This window comes from Ostrinia furnacalis, unplaced genomic scaffold (assembly GCF_004193835.3).
Source record: "Ostrinia furnacalis isolate ACB-3 unplaced genomic scaffold, ASM419383v2 OfSCF1629, whole genome shotgun sequence".
In the NCBI taxonomy this organism is placed as follows: domain Eukaryota; kingdom Metazoa; phylum Arthropoda; class Insecta; order Lepidoptera; family Crambidae; genus Ostrinia; species Ostrinia furnacalis.
The window spans coordinates 468286-485240 of record NW_021131868.1 but is presented as its reverse complement, the minus strand read 5'-3'; the positions used below and the strand labels follow the sequence as shown (position 1 = coordinate 485240).

General features: G+C 42.0%; 1 protein-coding gene across 1 annotated transcript in view; it reads right to left on the bottom strand.

Annotated features, from left to right (window-relative positions):
* Window positions 1-1229: 1229 nt before the first annotated feature.
* Window positions 1230-16955, bottom strand: part of LOC114353130 (probable multidrug resistance-associated protein lethal(2)03659) — a 56459-nt gene continuing 40733 nt past the window's right edge. Inside the window, exons 17-29 of the mRNA XM_028304965.1 lie at window positions 15578-15712; window positions 14744-14843; window positions 13928-14078; window positions 13129-13199; window positions 11974-12142; window positions 9937-10063; window positions 8716-8866; window positions 7680-7789; window positions 6322-6448; window positions 5566-5675; window positions 3802-3916; window positions 2673-2916; window positions 1230-1402 (exon numbers count right to left, since the gene is read on the bottom strand). Of these exons, the coding sequence (XP_028160766.1) occupies window positions 2711-2916; window positions 3802-3916; window positions 5566-5675; window positions 6322-6448; window positions 7680-7789; window positions 8716-8866; window positions 9937-10063; window positions 11974-12142; window positions 13129-13199; window positions 13928-14078; window positions 14744-14843; window positions 15578-15712 (1572 nt within the window). The 3' untranslated portion in view covers window positions 1230-1402; window positions 2673-2710. The remainder of the gene's footprint in view (window positions 1403-2672; window positions 2917-3801; window positions 3917-5565; window positions 5676-6321; window positions 6449-7679; window positions 7790-8715; window positions 8867-9936; window positions 10064-11973; window positions 12143-13128; window positions 13200-13927; window positions 14079-14743; window positions 14844-15577; window positions 15713-16955) is intronic.

Below are 16955 nucleotides of genomic sequence, written 5' to 3'. Positions count from 1 at the left end.
TAAAAAGCGACGCAAAAAACTCAAGTCGACAATATCTACCGCTTGGTTGCTTTAGTAATAAATCTTAAAATCCGTCTGTCAGTCAACTGTCAAATTTCTATGTTTCTAGTAAAAATATCTACGGTTTTCGATACGGTTTTTATTATTGACGGAATTGCAAACACGGCCACCTTCTCAGCCGGTTTGACGGTGAAGTGCACGCCTTGATGGCGGCCACTGGTTCCTCTGGTATGCAAGAGGATGCACGAGGATGCACGAGGATGTAATTGCAAATGAGTCACCTGAACAAAGCATTAATAAGCGAGCTCTTCCCAGCGCCAGTCCTTCCCACCACGGCCACCTTCTCAGCCGGTTTGACGGTGAAGTGCACGCCTTGATGGCGGCCACTGGTTCCTCTGGTATGCAAGAGGATGCACGAGGATGCACGAGGATGTAATTGCAAATGACTCACCTGAACAAAGCATTAAGGCGAGGATGCACGAGGATGCAGGAGGATGCAGTCATTGGAGGATGCAGAAGGATGTAGAAGGACGTAGAAGGATGTAAGAGGATGCAGGAGGATGCAAAAGGATGCAAGATGGAGTCATAGAGGAGGATGCAAGATGAAGTCAGTGGAGGATGCAGAAGGATGCAGGAGGATGCAAGAGGATGCAGGAGGATGCAAGAGGATACAGTCATATAAAGGATGCAGGATTAAGTCATATAGAAGGATGCAGGAGAATGTAGTCATTTAGGAGGATGCAAAATGATGCAAGAGGATGCACGAGGATGCAAAAGGATGCAAGATGGAGTCATAGATGAGGATGCAAGAGAATGCAGAAGGATGCAGGATCTAGTCATATAAAAGGATGCAGGAGGATGCAAGAGGATGCAAGATGGAGTCATAGATGAGGATGCAAGAGGATGCAAAAGGATGCAGGATCTAGTCATATAGAAGGATGCACGAGGATGCAAGATGGAGTCATAGATGAGGATGCAAGAGGATGCAGAAGGATGCAGGATCTATTCATATAGAAGGATGCACGGGGATGCAAGATGGAGTTATAGAGGAGGATGCAAAAGGATGCAAGATGGAGTCATAGAGGAGGATGCAAGAGGATGCAGGAGGATGCAAAATGGAATCATAGAGGAGGATGCAAGAGGATGCAGGATCTAGTCATATAGAAAGATGCAGGAGGATGCAAGAGGATGCAGAAGGATGCATGATCTAGTCATATAGAAGGATGCAGGAGGATGCACGAGGATGCACGAGGATGTAATTGCAAATGACTCACCTGAACAAAGCATTAATAAGCGAGCTCTTCCCAGCGCCAGTCCTTCCCACCACGGCCACCTTCTCAGCCGGTTTGACGGTGAAGTGCACGCCTTGATGGCGGCCACTGGTTCCTCTGGTATGCAAGAGGATGCACGAGGATGCACGAGGATGTAATTGCAAATGACTCACCTGAACAAAGCATTAATAAGCGAGCTCTTCCCAGCGCCAGTCCTTCCCACCACGGCCACCTTCTCAGCCGGTTTGACGGTGAAGTGCACGCCTTGATGGCGGCCACTGGTTCCTCTGGTATGCAAGAGGATGCACGAGGATGCACGAGGATGTAATTGCAAATGACTCACCTGAACAAAGCATTAAGGCGAGGATGCACGAGGATGCAAGAGGATGCAGGAGGATGCAGGAGGATGCAAGAGGATGCAGTCATATAAAGGATGCAAGAGGATGCAGGATGTATTCATAAAGAAGGATGCAGTCATATAGGAGGATGCAAAAGGATGCAGTCATATAAGAGGATGCAAGAGGATGCAGTCATATAGGAGGATGCAGGAGGATGCAAAATGAAGTCAATGGAGGATACAGGATGTAAACATGAAGGAGGATGCAAGAGGATGCAATGTGTACCCATGTAGGAGGATGCAAGAGGATGCAATGTGTACTCATATAGAAGGATGAAAGAGGATGCAGTCTTAAAGAAGGATGCAATGTGTACTCATGAAGGAGGATGCAAGAGGATGTAGTCTTAAAGAAGGATGCAGGTTGTAGTCATGTAGGAGGATGCAAGAGGATGCAATGTGTACTCATATAGAAGGATGCAAAAGGATGCAGTCTTAAAGAAGGATGCAGGTTGTAGTCATATAGAAGGATGCAAGAGCATGCAAGAGGATGCAGGAGGATGCAGGAGGATGCAAGAGGATGCAGTCATATAAAGGATGCAAGAGGATGCAGGATGTATTCATAAAGAAGGATGCAGTCATATAGGAGGATGCAAAAGGATGCAGTCATATAAGAGGATGCAAGAGGATGCAGTCATATAGGAGGATGCAGGAGGATGCAAAATGAAGTCAATGGAGGATACAGGATGTAAACATGAAGGAGGATGCAAGAGGATGCAATGTGTACCCATGTAGGAGGATGCAAGAGGATGCAATGTGTACTCATATAGAAGGATGAAAGAGGATGCAGTCTTAAAGAAGGATGCAATGTGTACTCATGAAGGAGGATGCAAGAGGATGTAGTCTTAAAGAAGGATGCAGGTTGTAGTCATGTAGGAGGATGCAAGAGGATGCAATGTGTACTCATATAGAAGGATGCAAAAGGATGCAGTCTTAAAGAAGGATGCAGGTTGTAGTCATATAGAAGGATGCAAGAGCATGCAAGAGGATGCAGGAGTATGCAAGAGGATGCACGAGGATGCACGAGGATGTAATTGCAAATGACTCACCTGAACAAAGCATTAATAAGCGAGCTCTTCCCAGCGCCAGTCCTTCCCACCACGGCCACCTTCTCAGCCGGTTTGACGGTGAAGTGCACGCCTTTAATGGCGTATATTGGTTCCTCTTGTATGGGGTCTGAATCCTTGTCTTTGCTTTCCTTCTTTGGCGGTTTCTCGTATTCTAATGATACGTTTTCGAAGACTATTTCACCTGTAAATTAGTTGTTTCATTATATTACTAGCTTTTCGCCCGCGTGGAATTTTGTCTGTGACAGAAAAACTTTATCGCACAAGTCCCTGTTCCAAAAACCGGGATAAAACTATCCTATGTCCTTTGTCGGGACTCAAACTATCTCTATGACAAATTTCATCAAAATCGGTTCAGTGGTTTAGGCGTGAAAGATATACAGACAGACAGACAGACACGAGTTACTTTCTTATTTATAATATTAGTATAGATACAAACAGTTTTGTCTAATTTATAGGTTTAGCGCTTAATTTAGTCAGTTTCTGAGGCGTGGAAGCAGCACGGGAGGGCATTGACATACATCTTGACGTGACAGAAACTTCTCGCTGACATTTGACGGCAACAAAAACACCCTCACATACCGCTCCCATACCTTAGGCACGGACTGAGTTATGCGCTAGACCAATGATGTTTGGCTGATAAACACATTACCCCAACTCGCACAGTCGGGTAAAAATAAGTATTAGTGTAGAAAATGACTGAACGAGTGCCTGAGGTAGGAGGTTCGTGACAGAGCATACAAGTCTGAAGCACATCTGAAGTCTCGCTGACTTTTGACGTCACAAAAACACCCTCCCGTGCCGCTCCCATACCTCAGGCATTGACTCAGTTATGTGCTAAAGCCCGGTCTCTAAGCACGTAGAATTTTGTCCAATGACCCCAAGCTACCCATCCTTATCGCTCGCGCGTAATTATGTTGCTGTCGCGCTCGCACACTCACTGCGGGCGCCCGTCGCACAGTCGCGACAGCAACCTAATTACGCGCGAGCGATAAGGATGGGTAGCTCGGGGTCATTGGACAAAATTCTACGTGCTCGGCTACCAGACTATAGACCTATACCTACTAACCTTTGGACGGCCATTTTGAGAGATCCAAATCCGGGTGATTCATCTTCAGAGCCTTTTCATTTGGCTCCACTGGAGTTTCTGGGGGTAGGTTCTTGTATTCTAAAATTCTTTCAACCTGTAATAAAAACAATAAACTATAAGCGAAAGGTCACTGACTGACTCACTCATTATATCTCAGAAACTACAAGTGCTAGGAGTCTCAAATTATGCATGGGGGTTCCTTTTAGAACGTAGGTGCTCACTAAGACGGGATTTTGCAAAATTCAATCCCTAAGGGGTAAAACGGGGTCCACGCGTATGAAGATAATGATAACTTACAGAAGTCATCTGGTTTTTCACCTCAGCCGTCTGACATATCCCACCAGGCCCATCACTTGAGTGATGGCCAGCCCTAAGGTGATGAAGATGATGATGATGAACTTACAGAAGTCATCTGGTTATCTACAGCAGCCGTCTACCAGGCTCATCACCTGGTTACCAGCCCTACGTTGATGATGATGATGATGATCAACTTACAGAAGTCATCTGGTTCTCCACCTCAGCCGTCTACCAAATCTCACCAGGCCTATCACTTAAGTGATGGGTAGCCCTACGGTGATGATGATGATGATGATCAACTTACAGAAGTCATCTGGTTCTCCACCTCAGCCGTCTGACAAATCTCACCAGACCTATCACTTAAGTGATGGGTAGCCCTACGGTGATGATGATGATGATCAACTTACAGAAGTCATCTGGTTTTCCACCTCAGCCGTCTGCCGGATGATATCACTTGAGTGATGGCCAGCCCTACGTTAATGGTGATGATGATGATGATCAACTTACAGAAGTCATCTGGTTTTTCACCTCAGCCGTCTGACATATCCCACCAGGCCTAACACTTGAGTGATGACGCCTTAAGGTGATGATGATGATGATGATGATGATGATGATAACTTACAGAAGTCATCTGGTTTTCAACCTCAGCCATCTGCCGGATGATATCACTCGAGTGATGGCCAGCCCTACGTTAATGGTGATGATGATGATGATGATAACTTACAGAAGTCATCTGGTTCTTCACCTCAGCCGTCTGCCAGGCTCATCACCTGGTTATCAGCCCTACGGTGATGAAGATGATGATGATGATCAACTTACAGAAGTCATCTGGTTCTCCACCTCAGCCGTCTGCCAGGCTCATCACCTGGTTATCAGTCCTACGGTGAAGGGGATGATGATGATCAACTTACAGAAGTCATCTGATTCTCCACCTCAGCTGTCTGCCGGATGATATCACTCGAGTGATGGCCAGCCCTACGTTAATGGTGATGATGATGATGATGATCAACTTACAGAAGTCATCTGGTTCTTCACCTCAGCCGTCTGCCAGGCTCATCACCTGGTTATCAGCCCTACGTTGATGATGATGATGATGATCAACTTACAGAAGTCATCTGGTTCTCCAGCACAGCTGTCTGACATATCTCACCAGGCCTATCACTCGAGTGATGGCGCTCTAAGGTGATGATGATGATGATGATGATGATGATGATGATCAACTTACAGAAGTCATCTGGTTCTCCACCTCAGCCATCTGTCATATTTCACCAGGCCTATCACTTGAGTGATGGGTAGCCCTACAGTGATGATGATTATGATGATGATGATGATGATCAACTTACAGAAGTCATCTGGTTCTCGACCTCAGCTGTCTGCCGGATGATATCACTCGAGTGATGGCCAGCCCTACGTTAATGGTGATGATGATGATGATGATCAACTCACAGAAGTCATCTGGTTCTCCACCTCAGCCGTCTGTCGGATGCCATACTGACACATGCCAACCAGGCCTATCACTTGGGTGATGGCTAAGCCGACGTTGCCTCCAGTCGTGTCTGAAGAAAGAAAGAGAGAAAAACTCTATTTAGTACGAAAACATACAAAAAATACAATAAACACAGCACAAGCTACTGAATACTGAAAAAAGGCGCTTGAAAAAGAAAGAAAGACATTTTTTATGTCATCATCATCATCATCTCAGCCACAGGACGTCCACTGCTGAACATAGGCCTCCCCCAATGCTTTTCATGTTGGCCGGTTGGTAGCGGCCTGCGTCCAGCGCCTTCCTGCTACCTTTACGATGTCGTCGGTCCACCTTGGATTTCCGGTACGTGGCCTCCACTCCAGAACCTTGCTGCCCCATCGGCCGTCAGTTCTGCGTACTATGTGCTCTGCCCATTGCCACTTCAGCTTGCGTAGGATTTATTTTTATCTTACCTGGTGGTAAGTGATGATCAGGAATGAATAATGGATGGAATAATTATTTCAGAGCATGTCCACATAAATTGGGACGTGGACAGCGTAGGACTTCATAAAGTTAAAGGCTCGACGGCCTCATAAAGGTAGCAGGAAGGCGCTGGATGCAGGCCGCACCAACCGGGCGATGTGGTAATCATTGGGGGAGGCCTATGTTCAGCAGTGGACGTCCTGTGGCTGAAATGATGATGAAGATTAGGAAACTAAACAGTAGTAGATACTTACCTCGCGAGACCAGTAGGAAGAAGCTAAACGTGACCGCAGCCAGGAACAGACAGCAAAGCATGTCCATCCACCAGCCGAATGCCCTGGCCGTACTCAGTACTAGTGCCCAGGATGACGAATGTAGATCCTGGACGAAATAAATAAATATAAATATCCTCAATCCTATCAATATGTGGACCGACGACCTCATAAAGGAGGCAGGAAGGCGCTGGATGCAGGCCGCTACCAACCAGGCGATGTGGAAATCATTGGGAGAGGCCTGTGTTCAGCAGTGGACGTCCTAACTCCTATGGCTGAAATAATGATGATGATGATAAATGTCCTTGGACATTTTACACTGCGCCATATAGCCTCAAACTTATGCTCGGTCTTTCTCTGATCGAATCAGAAATGAGGAGATCCGCTGGAAAACGTGGAAATCCTTGGGCGAGACCTTTGTCCAGCAGTGGACGTCACTGGCCGTGCTCAACACTAATGCCCAGGATGACGAGTGTAGATCCTGGACAATAGGGAATATGCTTCGGTTTAAAAATTTAATAAACACTTTAGTTAAATCATAAAAGTTCTGTAAAATAAGTGTTGAAATCGGACTGGATACTAAGAAGATACAAACGTTGAGACTTTGTATAGAAATAGTATGACGTCACATTACACACGCCCATACTAACTAGTATGGGACGCTGCTTGTCGTTACTGTGGACAGTGACGTCACGAGATTACAAATATCACATCGTAAATTGTTTCTAAGAAAACCTTTGCTGTTACTAATTACCACTATTTCTCGTATTTAACACATTCACAGTCCAACACAACATAAGTTATCCTGGACTGCTAAAGTGACCAACCCAAAAAGATTTCCTAAGGAAGAATTTTTAAATTAAAGTAAACTTAATGACTTCTTATTATATCAGCTATCTGCCAGTGAAAGTCCCATAAAATCCAGTAGTCCCATAAAATCCCTCTGTAAATGGAGTCGGAAAAAATGTGCCCTGCCCACTGCCAATCAAGTTTGACAACCTTTGTTTGCCACCTGTCATCCGCTTTGCAATGGAGGGAAGTCGAACCTTAATTTCGAACTCCTATATTCTTCTGATTAATTTCGTTGCGGGTCCAATGACAGTTTAACTTTCCCCCGGGACACACTTGACCTTCACTGGTTGGGTTATTGGCGGTCAAGCTGTAGATCCTGGCTACACAGGAGTTGCAGTGGTGGGAACGAGAGGTGGTAATAGTCCCGTTTTTTGCCAATCAAGTTTGACAGTCGATTACTTTGGTATCAAGCCAAGAAATGAGAAGATTCGTAGATCTTCTCAGTTCTTTACAGTGTTTGGAAAATAAATATTGAAGTGTAAACATACCTGCAGTTTGTCAAATTCTCTCGCCAGAGTGCGTTGTTGCTCCCGCGTCGACCGGATCGTTGTTAAGCCGTTGACAGTGGCGGCTGCGTGGTTAAGCGACTGGCTGCGAGCTGTGAAAGGGTTAATTCAATATTAAAAGCTTAGTAAGGCGTACGTGGCAAAAAACAGATATTTTTACTTTGACATTGAATATCTGTGACACGAGATTTTATGAAACTTCTGAGACATGTTTTAAAAGGTTTATAGCTTACTTATCTCTCAATCCGATGTGAAATCGTTTATTTGATTGCACTAAAATGCTATGGCTTGCTATGACATTTAGTACTAAGCACAAAAATAAAAAATGAACTACTAAAAAAGTAAGAAAGAGAAAAAAGCATGTTGTTTGTTATTCTGTTATTCGAAATGGCGGTCAAAACTTAGAAGCACATTGACAAACAACTAAGGTTCATAATACATATATTTTTATTTGTCAATCAAACAAGTAACATACGAAGTTACGGTTCGTTGCCGTTCCACGTGACGTCACAAAGTGCTACACTTTTAACCACGCCTTGAGGTCACGGGCCTCTTCTTTATAACTCTTTCGATTTTCATTAGTTTGAAAAAGTGAAAATACGTGTCGAGTATTTTTTGACAAGTTAAATGACAGACTAATTCACACTCTTGCTTTTTACCTAGGCAACATCCCTTTTATGATGGCTTTATACTGGAAAGAGCCCTTTCTATGATTCATCACCATCTCTCATCTCATCTCAGCCATAGGACGTCCACTGCTGAACATAGACCTCCCCCAATGCTTTCCATGCTGCCCGGTTGGTAGCGGCCTGCGTCCAGCGCCTTCCTGCTACCTTTATGATGTCGTCGGTCCACCTTGTAGGTGGACGTCCCACGCTGCGTTTTCCGGTACGCGGCCTCCACTCCAGAACCTTGCTGCCCCATCGGCCGTCAGTTCTGCGTACTATGTGCCCTGCCCATAGCCACTTCACACACTTTTTTTCTATGATTAAACCTTCTAAATATGAACATAACTTACCAATAGCCTCTATTCTCTTCAGTTCCCGACTAGTACTCAAGAACAGACTCCTCAGTACTACCAGCATGATCAGCAGAACTGCTGTAGGGGCCAGTAGCCACCAGTTCACCAGGCACACCACCACTAGTATGGATACCACTTCGAAGAGGAACTGTGAGAGATAATGAGTTTTATATACACTCAAAATCAAATAAACCGCAACAATATTGGTGTTATTTGAAAGCCCAATAAATATCCTTAAAGAAAAACACATTAAATTTCTTATTAAATGATTAACATATACCATAAATTGTGACTTGAAAAAAGACCTCACTTTGGGCTCACCTCTGGGATCAATTAGACCAAATTAATCCCAACTTAACAGTTTTATAGCCATAAAAGTTGGCTCAAGCGTAACTACTTTACTTTTTGAAGAAGTGACTCTGGATCCTTCTAAAGACATTTTTGGTGTAAAAACCTTTCCTTTAATGAAATGAAGTTTAGAACTAGGCTTTCAAATGGTACCAACGTTGGTGGGAAGTGGGGATGCATACGTTTGATAAGTGCTTGTCGCGGGAGGTGCGATTTATTAGATGTCGAGTGTAGTTTGAGATAAGGTTACATTTAGGTTGGCATTGTTAAGTAGACAGTGGTAGCATACCACCACCAGTATGGATACCACTTCGAAGAGGAACTGTGGGAGAATGGGTTTTATGTAGTTTGAGATAAGGTTACATTTAGGTTGGCATTGTTAAAGACACTCTACTAACAGTATGGATACCAGAGGAACTGTGGGAGAATGGTTCTAAAGCAGTTTGGAATAAGGTTCAGTTTAGAATAGCCTCCCGTGCCGCTCCCATACCTCAGCCACTGACTGAGTTGAGCGCTAAACCTATACCAGTATGGAGACCACTATAAATAGGAACTGTTGGAAAAAGTGTATGCCACATCCTCCATTTGATTCTAAATGACTGATGATGATGAACAGATGACTTCATGACCAGTAGCCTTATTCACGTAACAAAACTTCAATGACAACAAATCGCTGAGTTGCGATCCTATCGAGTAATCGTTCTGTCGCAAATGACCCTTGTGAATACGGATTTAGAACTGTTTTACAATGGGGCGACTTCTTAACGTCAGCGAGATCTTGACTGTCAAAATACGTGAATTAGGCCACTGATGGTGATGAATCATATAGGCAAGCATATAACAATGATGATGATGATGACATCAACTCACCCCAAGAGTGTCGACCAAAGCGACAGGCAGCAAGGTGTCCACTTGCCCCATATCTTTGGAGAATCTGTTGAGGATACGCCCAGAAGGATTGTGGTGGAAGAACCACATTGGAGCGCTGGTCACGCCTCTGTGGGAGAAAGGGACGGTTGTAGAAAGAGAGAGAGGACATATTTATTAAGCACCTTAGGCACAATAAGTTTGTTAGATTCCGGTCGTCGAGCACGTAGAATTTCGTCCAATTACCCCAAGCCTTCTCGCTCGCGCGTAATTATATTTCTGTCGCGCTCGCACACTCACTGCGGCCGCTCGTCGCACAGTCACGACAGCAATATAATTACGCGCGAGCGATAAAGATGGGTAGCTTGGGGTCATTGGACGAAATTCTACGTGCTCGGCGACCGGACTTTAGATCCTATGAAAAAAGGCGATCGGAATATTTTATACAAGAAAATAAAAATATCGGAAAATGCATCTCTCATCTCATCAAGTCTCTGGCACCACCAATTAACTGACGTACTTTTTATGAACTGCAAAAACTAGACACTCCCATAGACTTTGTAGGGCAATACAAGCTGATGACGTCACTATTTTGCACACTCAATAGACCAACTTTTTTTAAAATCATATTTGGGTCATTCCATAAAAATCTGTATATTTTCGACGTCATTTTGTCCGTAACTTTTTTAAGATGCTTTTGAATACTTTATTAGTGTAAATTATTGTTTATTAATTAACTATTTTATGTCTAAAAGGGCCAGTCACTTTATGCTTTATTTTAGGAGAAATTATAATTTTCAATTTTTTCATACTACATTACTCCTATATGACTTCTCATAAAGTATAAAACTTTTAACCTTAACATTTATAGATAAGTTAATACACATAATGTAGTTGTTTTGTTATTATCACTATACAGGGTGTTGATTTCAATCCTCGCCATATTTATTTAGGTGATCTATTATGACTTATATAAACGCATTATCCACCAAAAAAAAAATTACAAACTAAAGTAGAATTTTTAGCGAATATTTTCCGTGCGACATCAACTGTACTGTGGCTCTTAATACTGCAATACGCTTCAACTGCGGCACCCATCGAGCTACGCGGATCGCTCGCTTATCATGTCTGATAGTCTACTGAAGGAAGCCACGTAAAATAGGTAGTGTAAATAGGTATTTTTGTTTGACTAACTAAAGTTAAAGTTCGTTTTAAATTAGTTTGCTGTTTCCTATGTGTGTGTGTGTGTGTAAATACTATTAAATTATATACAATTTCTTATTATAATCAATAAAGCTACTCAACTAGGGACTGACGAAGTGACTGGATTAACACATGTTTCGGTAACAACTGGCACGTTTGCACTAATTCAAAAAACGGCTACCGCAAAGCCAGTATGGTCTGAGGATAACTTCGTATCGTACTTTAAACTCAACTAAATGTCATTCACTCAAATTACATATTAAAGCGCAAAATTATAAAATCAGTGCGTGGCGAGGGAATGACACTAAAAACTGTAGACTCTTTTTCAACTAAAGAAAATCAAACTATTGTTTATTGAAACCGCAAAATATTAATAGAATTTGGTGTAATATACATTTAAATAGATTATTCGTTAATTAAAACAAAGGATAAAGTTGATGTTTTTATAATTGTGGGTCCCAAAACACAAACTTTAGGAGTACGGACATGCCTAGGGAATGACGTTTTGGGTCATTCAAAAGGAATTTAAGATGTTTTAAAATCAGTTTCAAAAAATATAAATGGGTGATGAATAAAGCACATTGCGAGCTGTTATTTAACAATTTTGGAATAAAATATTAACAAATATTTCATGTGAAATGTGGCGCGGACTAAGAGTTGACATATTTTTGTGGAATGACCCATTTACAGTTGATTTAAATTAAATGAGTTTTTAAGACCACTTTGAAGTCCAATCAAACAGAGAATTTCAAACTGTTGGAGTTTTGAATACGAAAAAAATACAATCGAATTAAGAACCTCATTTTTTGAAGTCGGTTAAAAACTCACAAAACTCACCTGAACATCGTATCGTGAAGTGTAATAGACGCTTTAATACATGTGTTGTAGAAGACCACTAGTTTATTCCACGTGAAGAATATACATATGAGAATCAGGCTGGCGTATACGTATACACACTGCTCACGGGTTAGGTGGAAGTGATTGAGTGATAAGTCCACATATGACACTGTAAAGGAAGAAAATATTTAGTTAGGCGGCAACAGCTAAAGCATTGGTTCCCAAACTTATTTGAGACGCGCCCCCTTTCGACCATACAAAAAATTCCGCGCGCCCCCTCCTCCAGTCAAGATTATTTATTGGTCGTATCGAGCAGTCTGGAATCGCAGGTTTTTTTATACTTAAGTTTTTTTATACCCGGGGCTCGCGCCCCCCTTTAAAGGTCTTTGCGCCTCCTCTGGGGGGCGCGCCCCCCACTTTGGGAACAAATGAGCTAAAGGAAAACTATAGTTCAAGCGCTATAACTCAGTCAGTGCTTGAGGAATGAGAGCGGCACAGGAGTGGTGAAATTGACATACACTCAATATCAAATAAACCGCACCTTCCGCGACGCGAACTTTAAAGATTTTCTTCTGACACAATCATGGTACCCCAACAATATTGGTGTTATTTGAAAGCCCAATAAATATCCTTAAAGAAAAATACATTTCATTTCTAAATAAATGATTAACATTTACCATAAATGTGACTTGAAAATATACCTCACTTTGGGCTCACCTCTGGGATCAATTAGACCAATTTTTATGGTTATAAAACCAAATAAAGATCTCACGTGTCCTCTTTAACAGATGGATAGCGATTAATCCCAACTTAACAGTTTTATAGTCATAAAAAATGGCTATAGCGTAACTACCTATTTTTTGAAGAAGTGACTCTGGATCCTTGTAAAGACACATTTGTGGGGTAAAAACCTTTCCTTTAATGAAATGAAGTATAGAACTAGGCTTTCAAATGATACCAATGTTGGTGGGAAGTGGGGATGCATACGTTTGATAAGTGCTTGTCGCGGGAGGTGCGATTTATTTGATGCCGATTCGAGTGTATTATGACGTGACAGAGCATACAAATATGAAGACTTGGTGACGTTTAACGTTTGATTGGATATCTCAGATACTGACTCAGGTAAGCGCTAACCTTATAATACAAGTTTCTTACCCGGAGGTGCCCCATCAATTGTGGAGTTCTGTTTCTTGATTTCAGCTGTGTTAGATTCTTCTAGATTTACCCTGAAAGCATATGAAATTAAGATAAAATAAATAAATATCCTCGGACATTTTAGACCGACCGAAGACAGATTATGCCATGCAGAATAGTTCCTCTGTGGTTAACAATTCCTTCAGCGGTGATCACTTTTAATTTGTTGGAGCGAAATCGATCCTAAACTTCGAACTTCTCCCATTTTCTTCTGATTTGACGTTCGTTCGTTCGTTTCAGCCGAAAGACGTCCACTGCTGGACTTGACGTAATTTTATTAAATTACAATGTCAAGTTTTATTAATGGTTTCTTGCCACTAACGTGTTAATGGCTTTTTGTAGAGTTTAAGCTAGTTTTGTAAAATATATAGTTTTGTTGCAGGTGCAATGACAGCTTAACTTTCCCCCGGGACAAACTTGACCCACACTGGTTGGGTTATTGGCGGTCAAGCTGTAGATCCTGGCTACACAGGAGTTGCAGCGGTGTTAACGTAAAGTGGGAATTTTCCAGGGTAGAATGTGATATTGCAAGAGATTGAGCCGCGCACGAATGTCCAATTTTAGGACAATAACTCGCGGTTCCTTTTCAATGGCCTCGGATGACACCGTCGGGTTTTAGTGGGTAGGCCCCGTCCTCCTGGTGGGGGGAGTCCCACATAACCCACATAATGTCCCAATTGTCCAGTGGGTATGCATAAATCATTTCCCGACGAAAAAAAGGCCAAGACCTTTCTTGCTGTAGTCAAAAACAAAAACTCACCATTCCTTTAGCCATATGTCTGTGGCGGAGTAGAAGACTTGGGCCAATATGAAGAGTATGAGCAGAGACGCCATGGAGCCCACAGAACCGCCGCTCTTTATGTACGCCATGTATACGCTCTTGCTTACTGAGCCTTTGTTTTGGTTTTCACCTGGAAAGCATAATAAATACCCATTTATTCTGATTTTGATATTAGTTTCAGCCATAGAGATATAGATAGAGAGATGCCAACTAATGCGCTGAGTTCGAAACTCAGTGTCGCATTAGAAATTGACACACACAAAGTAATCAAAATATGTGCTCGTTATACACTGCGGTATCAGTACTCAACGTTCGAATAATCTTTAGTACTACGCAAGCAATGCAAACTGTTTACATTATGACGTCAGCAGCAATGTGTTCTGTTTTTGGGCATATTGCTGCGACACCGGCCCCGCCCCCTTGTCACATCTCCCTTTAGTTTATGTGATCTAAATAAAATAAAAATTCTTTATTTCAGACAATTTTTAAAAGTCCATATTAAACGGGTTCGAAAATAAACATACACACAAACAATTATAAATTCAAAAACTTGTACCCTGTGCAGAGACGGACCATCATGGGGGTGGATAAGGTCCCGTGATCAGTCTCTGCACAAGACACTTCCATAGCGGCGATGTGTATCTGTCCGCTAGGGTCCTCAGAATGCTGTTGTGACTGGCTCGCACCCTGGTAATAAGGGATACAGATTTCTTACGTATTATGGCGCTAAACCCGTCTGTATGATAATCCGCAAACGTATAAACTGTATGATCTGTGCTAGTAACCAATATTTACCTTCATATTTGGGGCTCAAGTTGTTGTCCAAGTCCAGGTTGAAGGAAAGCTGTGAAGCTTCTGACATAGATCTTTGCGAGCGGATCTTGTAGTTGTGTTCCTATGAAAATAAATGTTTGTTATTTTAGTTTGAACATGTAAAATATGCAAGATAGTATAGCTATATCGTTTTATCGATAAATCGAGTATACCCCACCTCCTCGTAAATTTTTAATCGATTAAAATTAAATACCACTATCGATTATATCGTTATACTTTGCTTTTACATCTACTGACTGTTCTACTGTATACTTTGTATCAATCTACGCAGTGTATATTTATTTTTTGAATAAGTCTTGTATGAAATTATGTATTTTTATGCTAAATCTTCTCTAAATCATTAACATTAGCTCTTAACTACTAACCATGTGTACTTAAGTATCTACCAACAAAATCGATTGTCAACTGTAGTATATACCTAATAAATAAATAAACAAACTACCAAATAATAATGTATTATTTCAACTAACGCTTCGTATATTTTCATTTTTTATTTGATCCTGTTTCACGATCACGTTGTATACCTTTGAAAATAAATATATTATTATTTATTCTGGATTCACTCCTTTGAAAATAAAGTCATTATTTTCTTCTACAGCTTACAATAAAAACTTATCAAATGACAATGACACAAGATTCCGATATAAAACCGAGAAATAAAAAGTTTGAAAAGCGAGAGTGAATTGGCATTTACAGGGCAGATAATGTACCAGCCTAGACTGCATCTCACTTAACACCAGGTGCGATTGCGGTCAAATACCTGCCTTATCATAAAAAAATAAACATTAAACTCACCACGCTCTCCTGGTTCTCGTAGTTAACAGCGTTCTTCTTCTGTTTTTCTTCTTCAATCTTCTCGGACACTTCTAGAAGTTTCTCGAATTCTGGCACTCCGTTTTGGAGCTCGTGGTAAGTGCCTTGCGCTACGATCTGTAAAGAAATACAATAATATAGATCGTTTCATCCACGAAGACGCGCCCCACCATTCTTCCGCTAATGTTTGAGTGTTATCGGTACACGCTAAATGCTCCATGAGTGCACACGCACACTACAATAATGACGCTCGGATTGCTCGGATCAAACTCCCCGCACCCCGCGCGACCGAAACCATACATTGGTTGGGCGCGTCTTCGTGGATAAAACGATCTATAAATTATATTTACTAACCCCCTTACTAATAAAAAGTTACACAGTTGTTGATCACTGTTTTAAAATGACATTCCATACTAAACGTCTCTTTAAAACACTGATCAACGAGCGTGTAAGTTTTATTAGTAAGGGGGTAATTATAAAGAGGAAAGATTTGTTTTTTTGTATTGAATAGGCTCCGAAACTACTGGACCGATTTGAAAAATTCTTTCATCATTTGAATCCTACATTACAGCTAATGAACATAGTTGGTACGAAGTTCGCCGGGTCAGTGCAACTAGAGACCCATGTGGTTCCAAAAAATTGAAAAGGACCACTCCCACTCTTTCCGAGGATATCGTAAGGTGAATAAATGACAAAGGGACAAATAAGCGAGCATCAGGCCTCCCCAGCCCGTCTGGCCAGCGTGGGGAGTGTAGGACAAATCCTCTTGCCTCTGGTCAATTAGAGGCGTGCTCCTGCAGTGGAGACTAAATGACCTGATGATGATGATATGATGATGATGATTACCGCCCATAGGAGAGTCATGATCTGCAGTGGCGACTCAATGACCTGTTTTTTTATCTACAACGAGGAAGCTCTTGGCTTGTATCTCACCTGATGGTAAGTGACGATCAGGCCGAAGGTGGAAGCGAGCTTCACCCGGAATCCTCAACCACGGAGGAACTGGCTATCTTACCTCTAACCGCCGGAACACAATAATGCTGTTAACATACCGTTAACCTGATGATGATGATGATGATGATATTATGATGATGATGATGATATGGTGATGAAGATGATGATTACCGTCCATAGGTGCCATGCTCTGCTGTGGAGACTAAATGACCAGATGATGATGATGATGATATGATGATTATGATGATATGATGGTGATGATGATGATCACCGTCCATAGGAAAGAGTCATGCTCTGCAGTGGAGACTCAATGACCTGATGATGATATGTTGATGATGATGATAATTACCGTTTATAGGAGAGTCATACTTTGCAGTATAGATAAAATGACCTGATGATGATATGG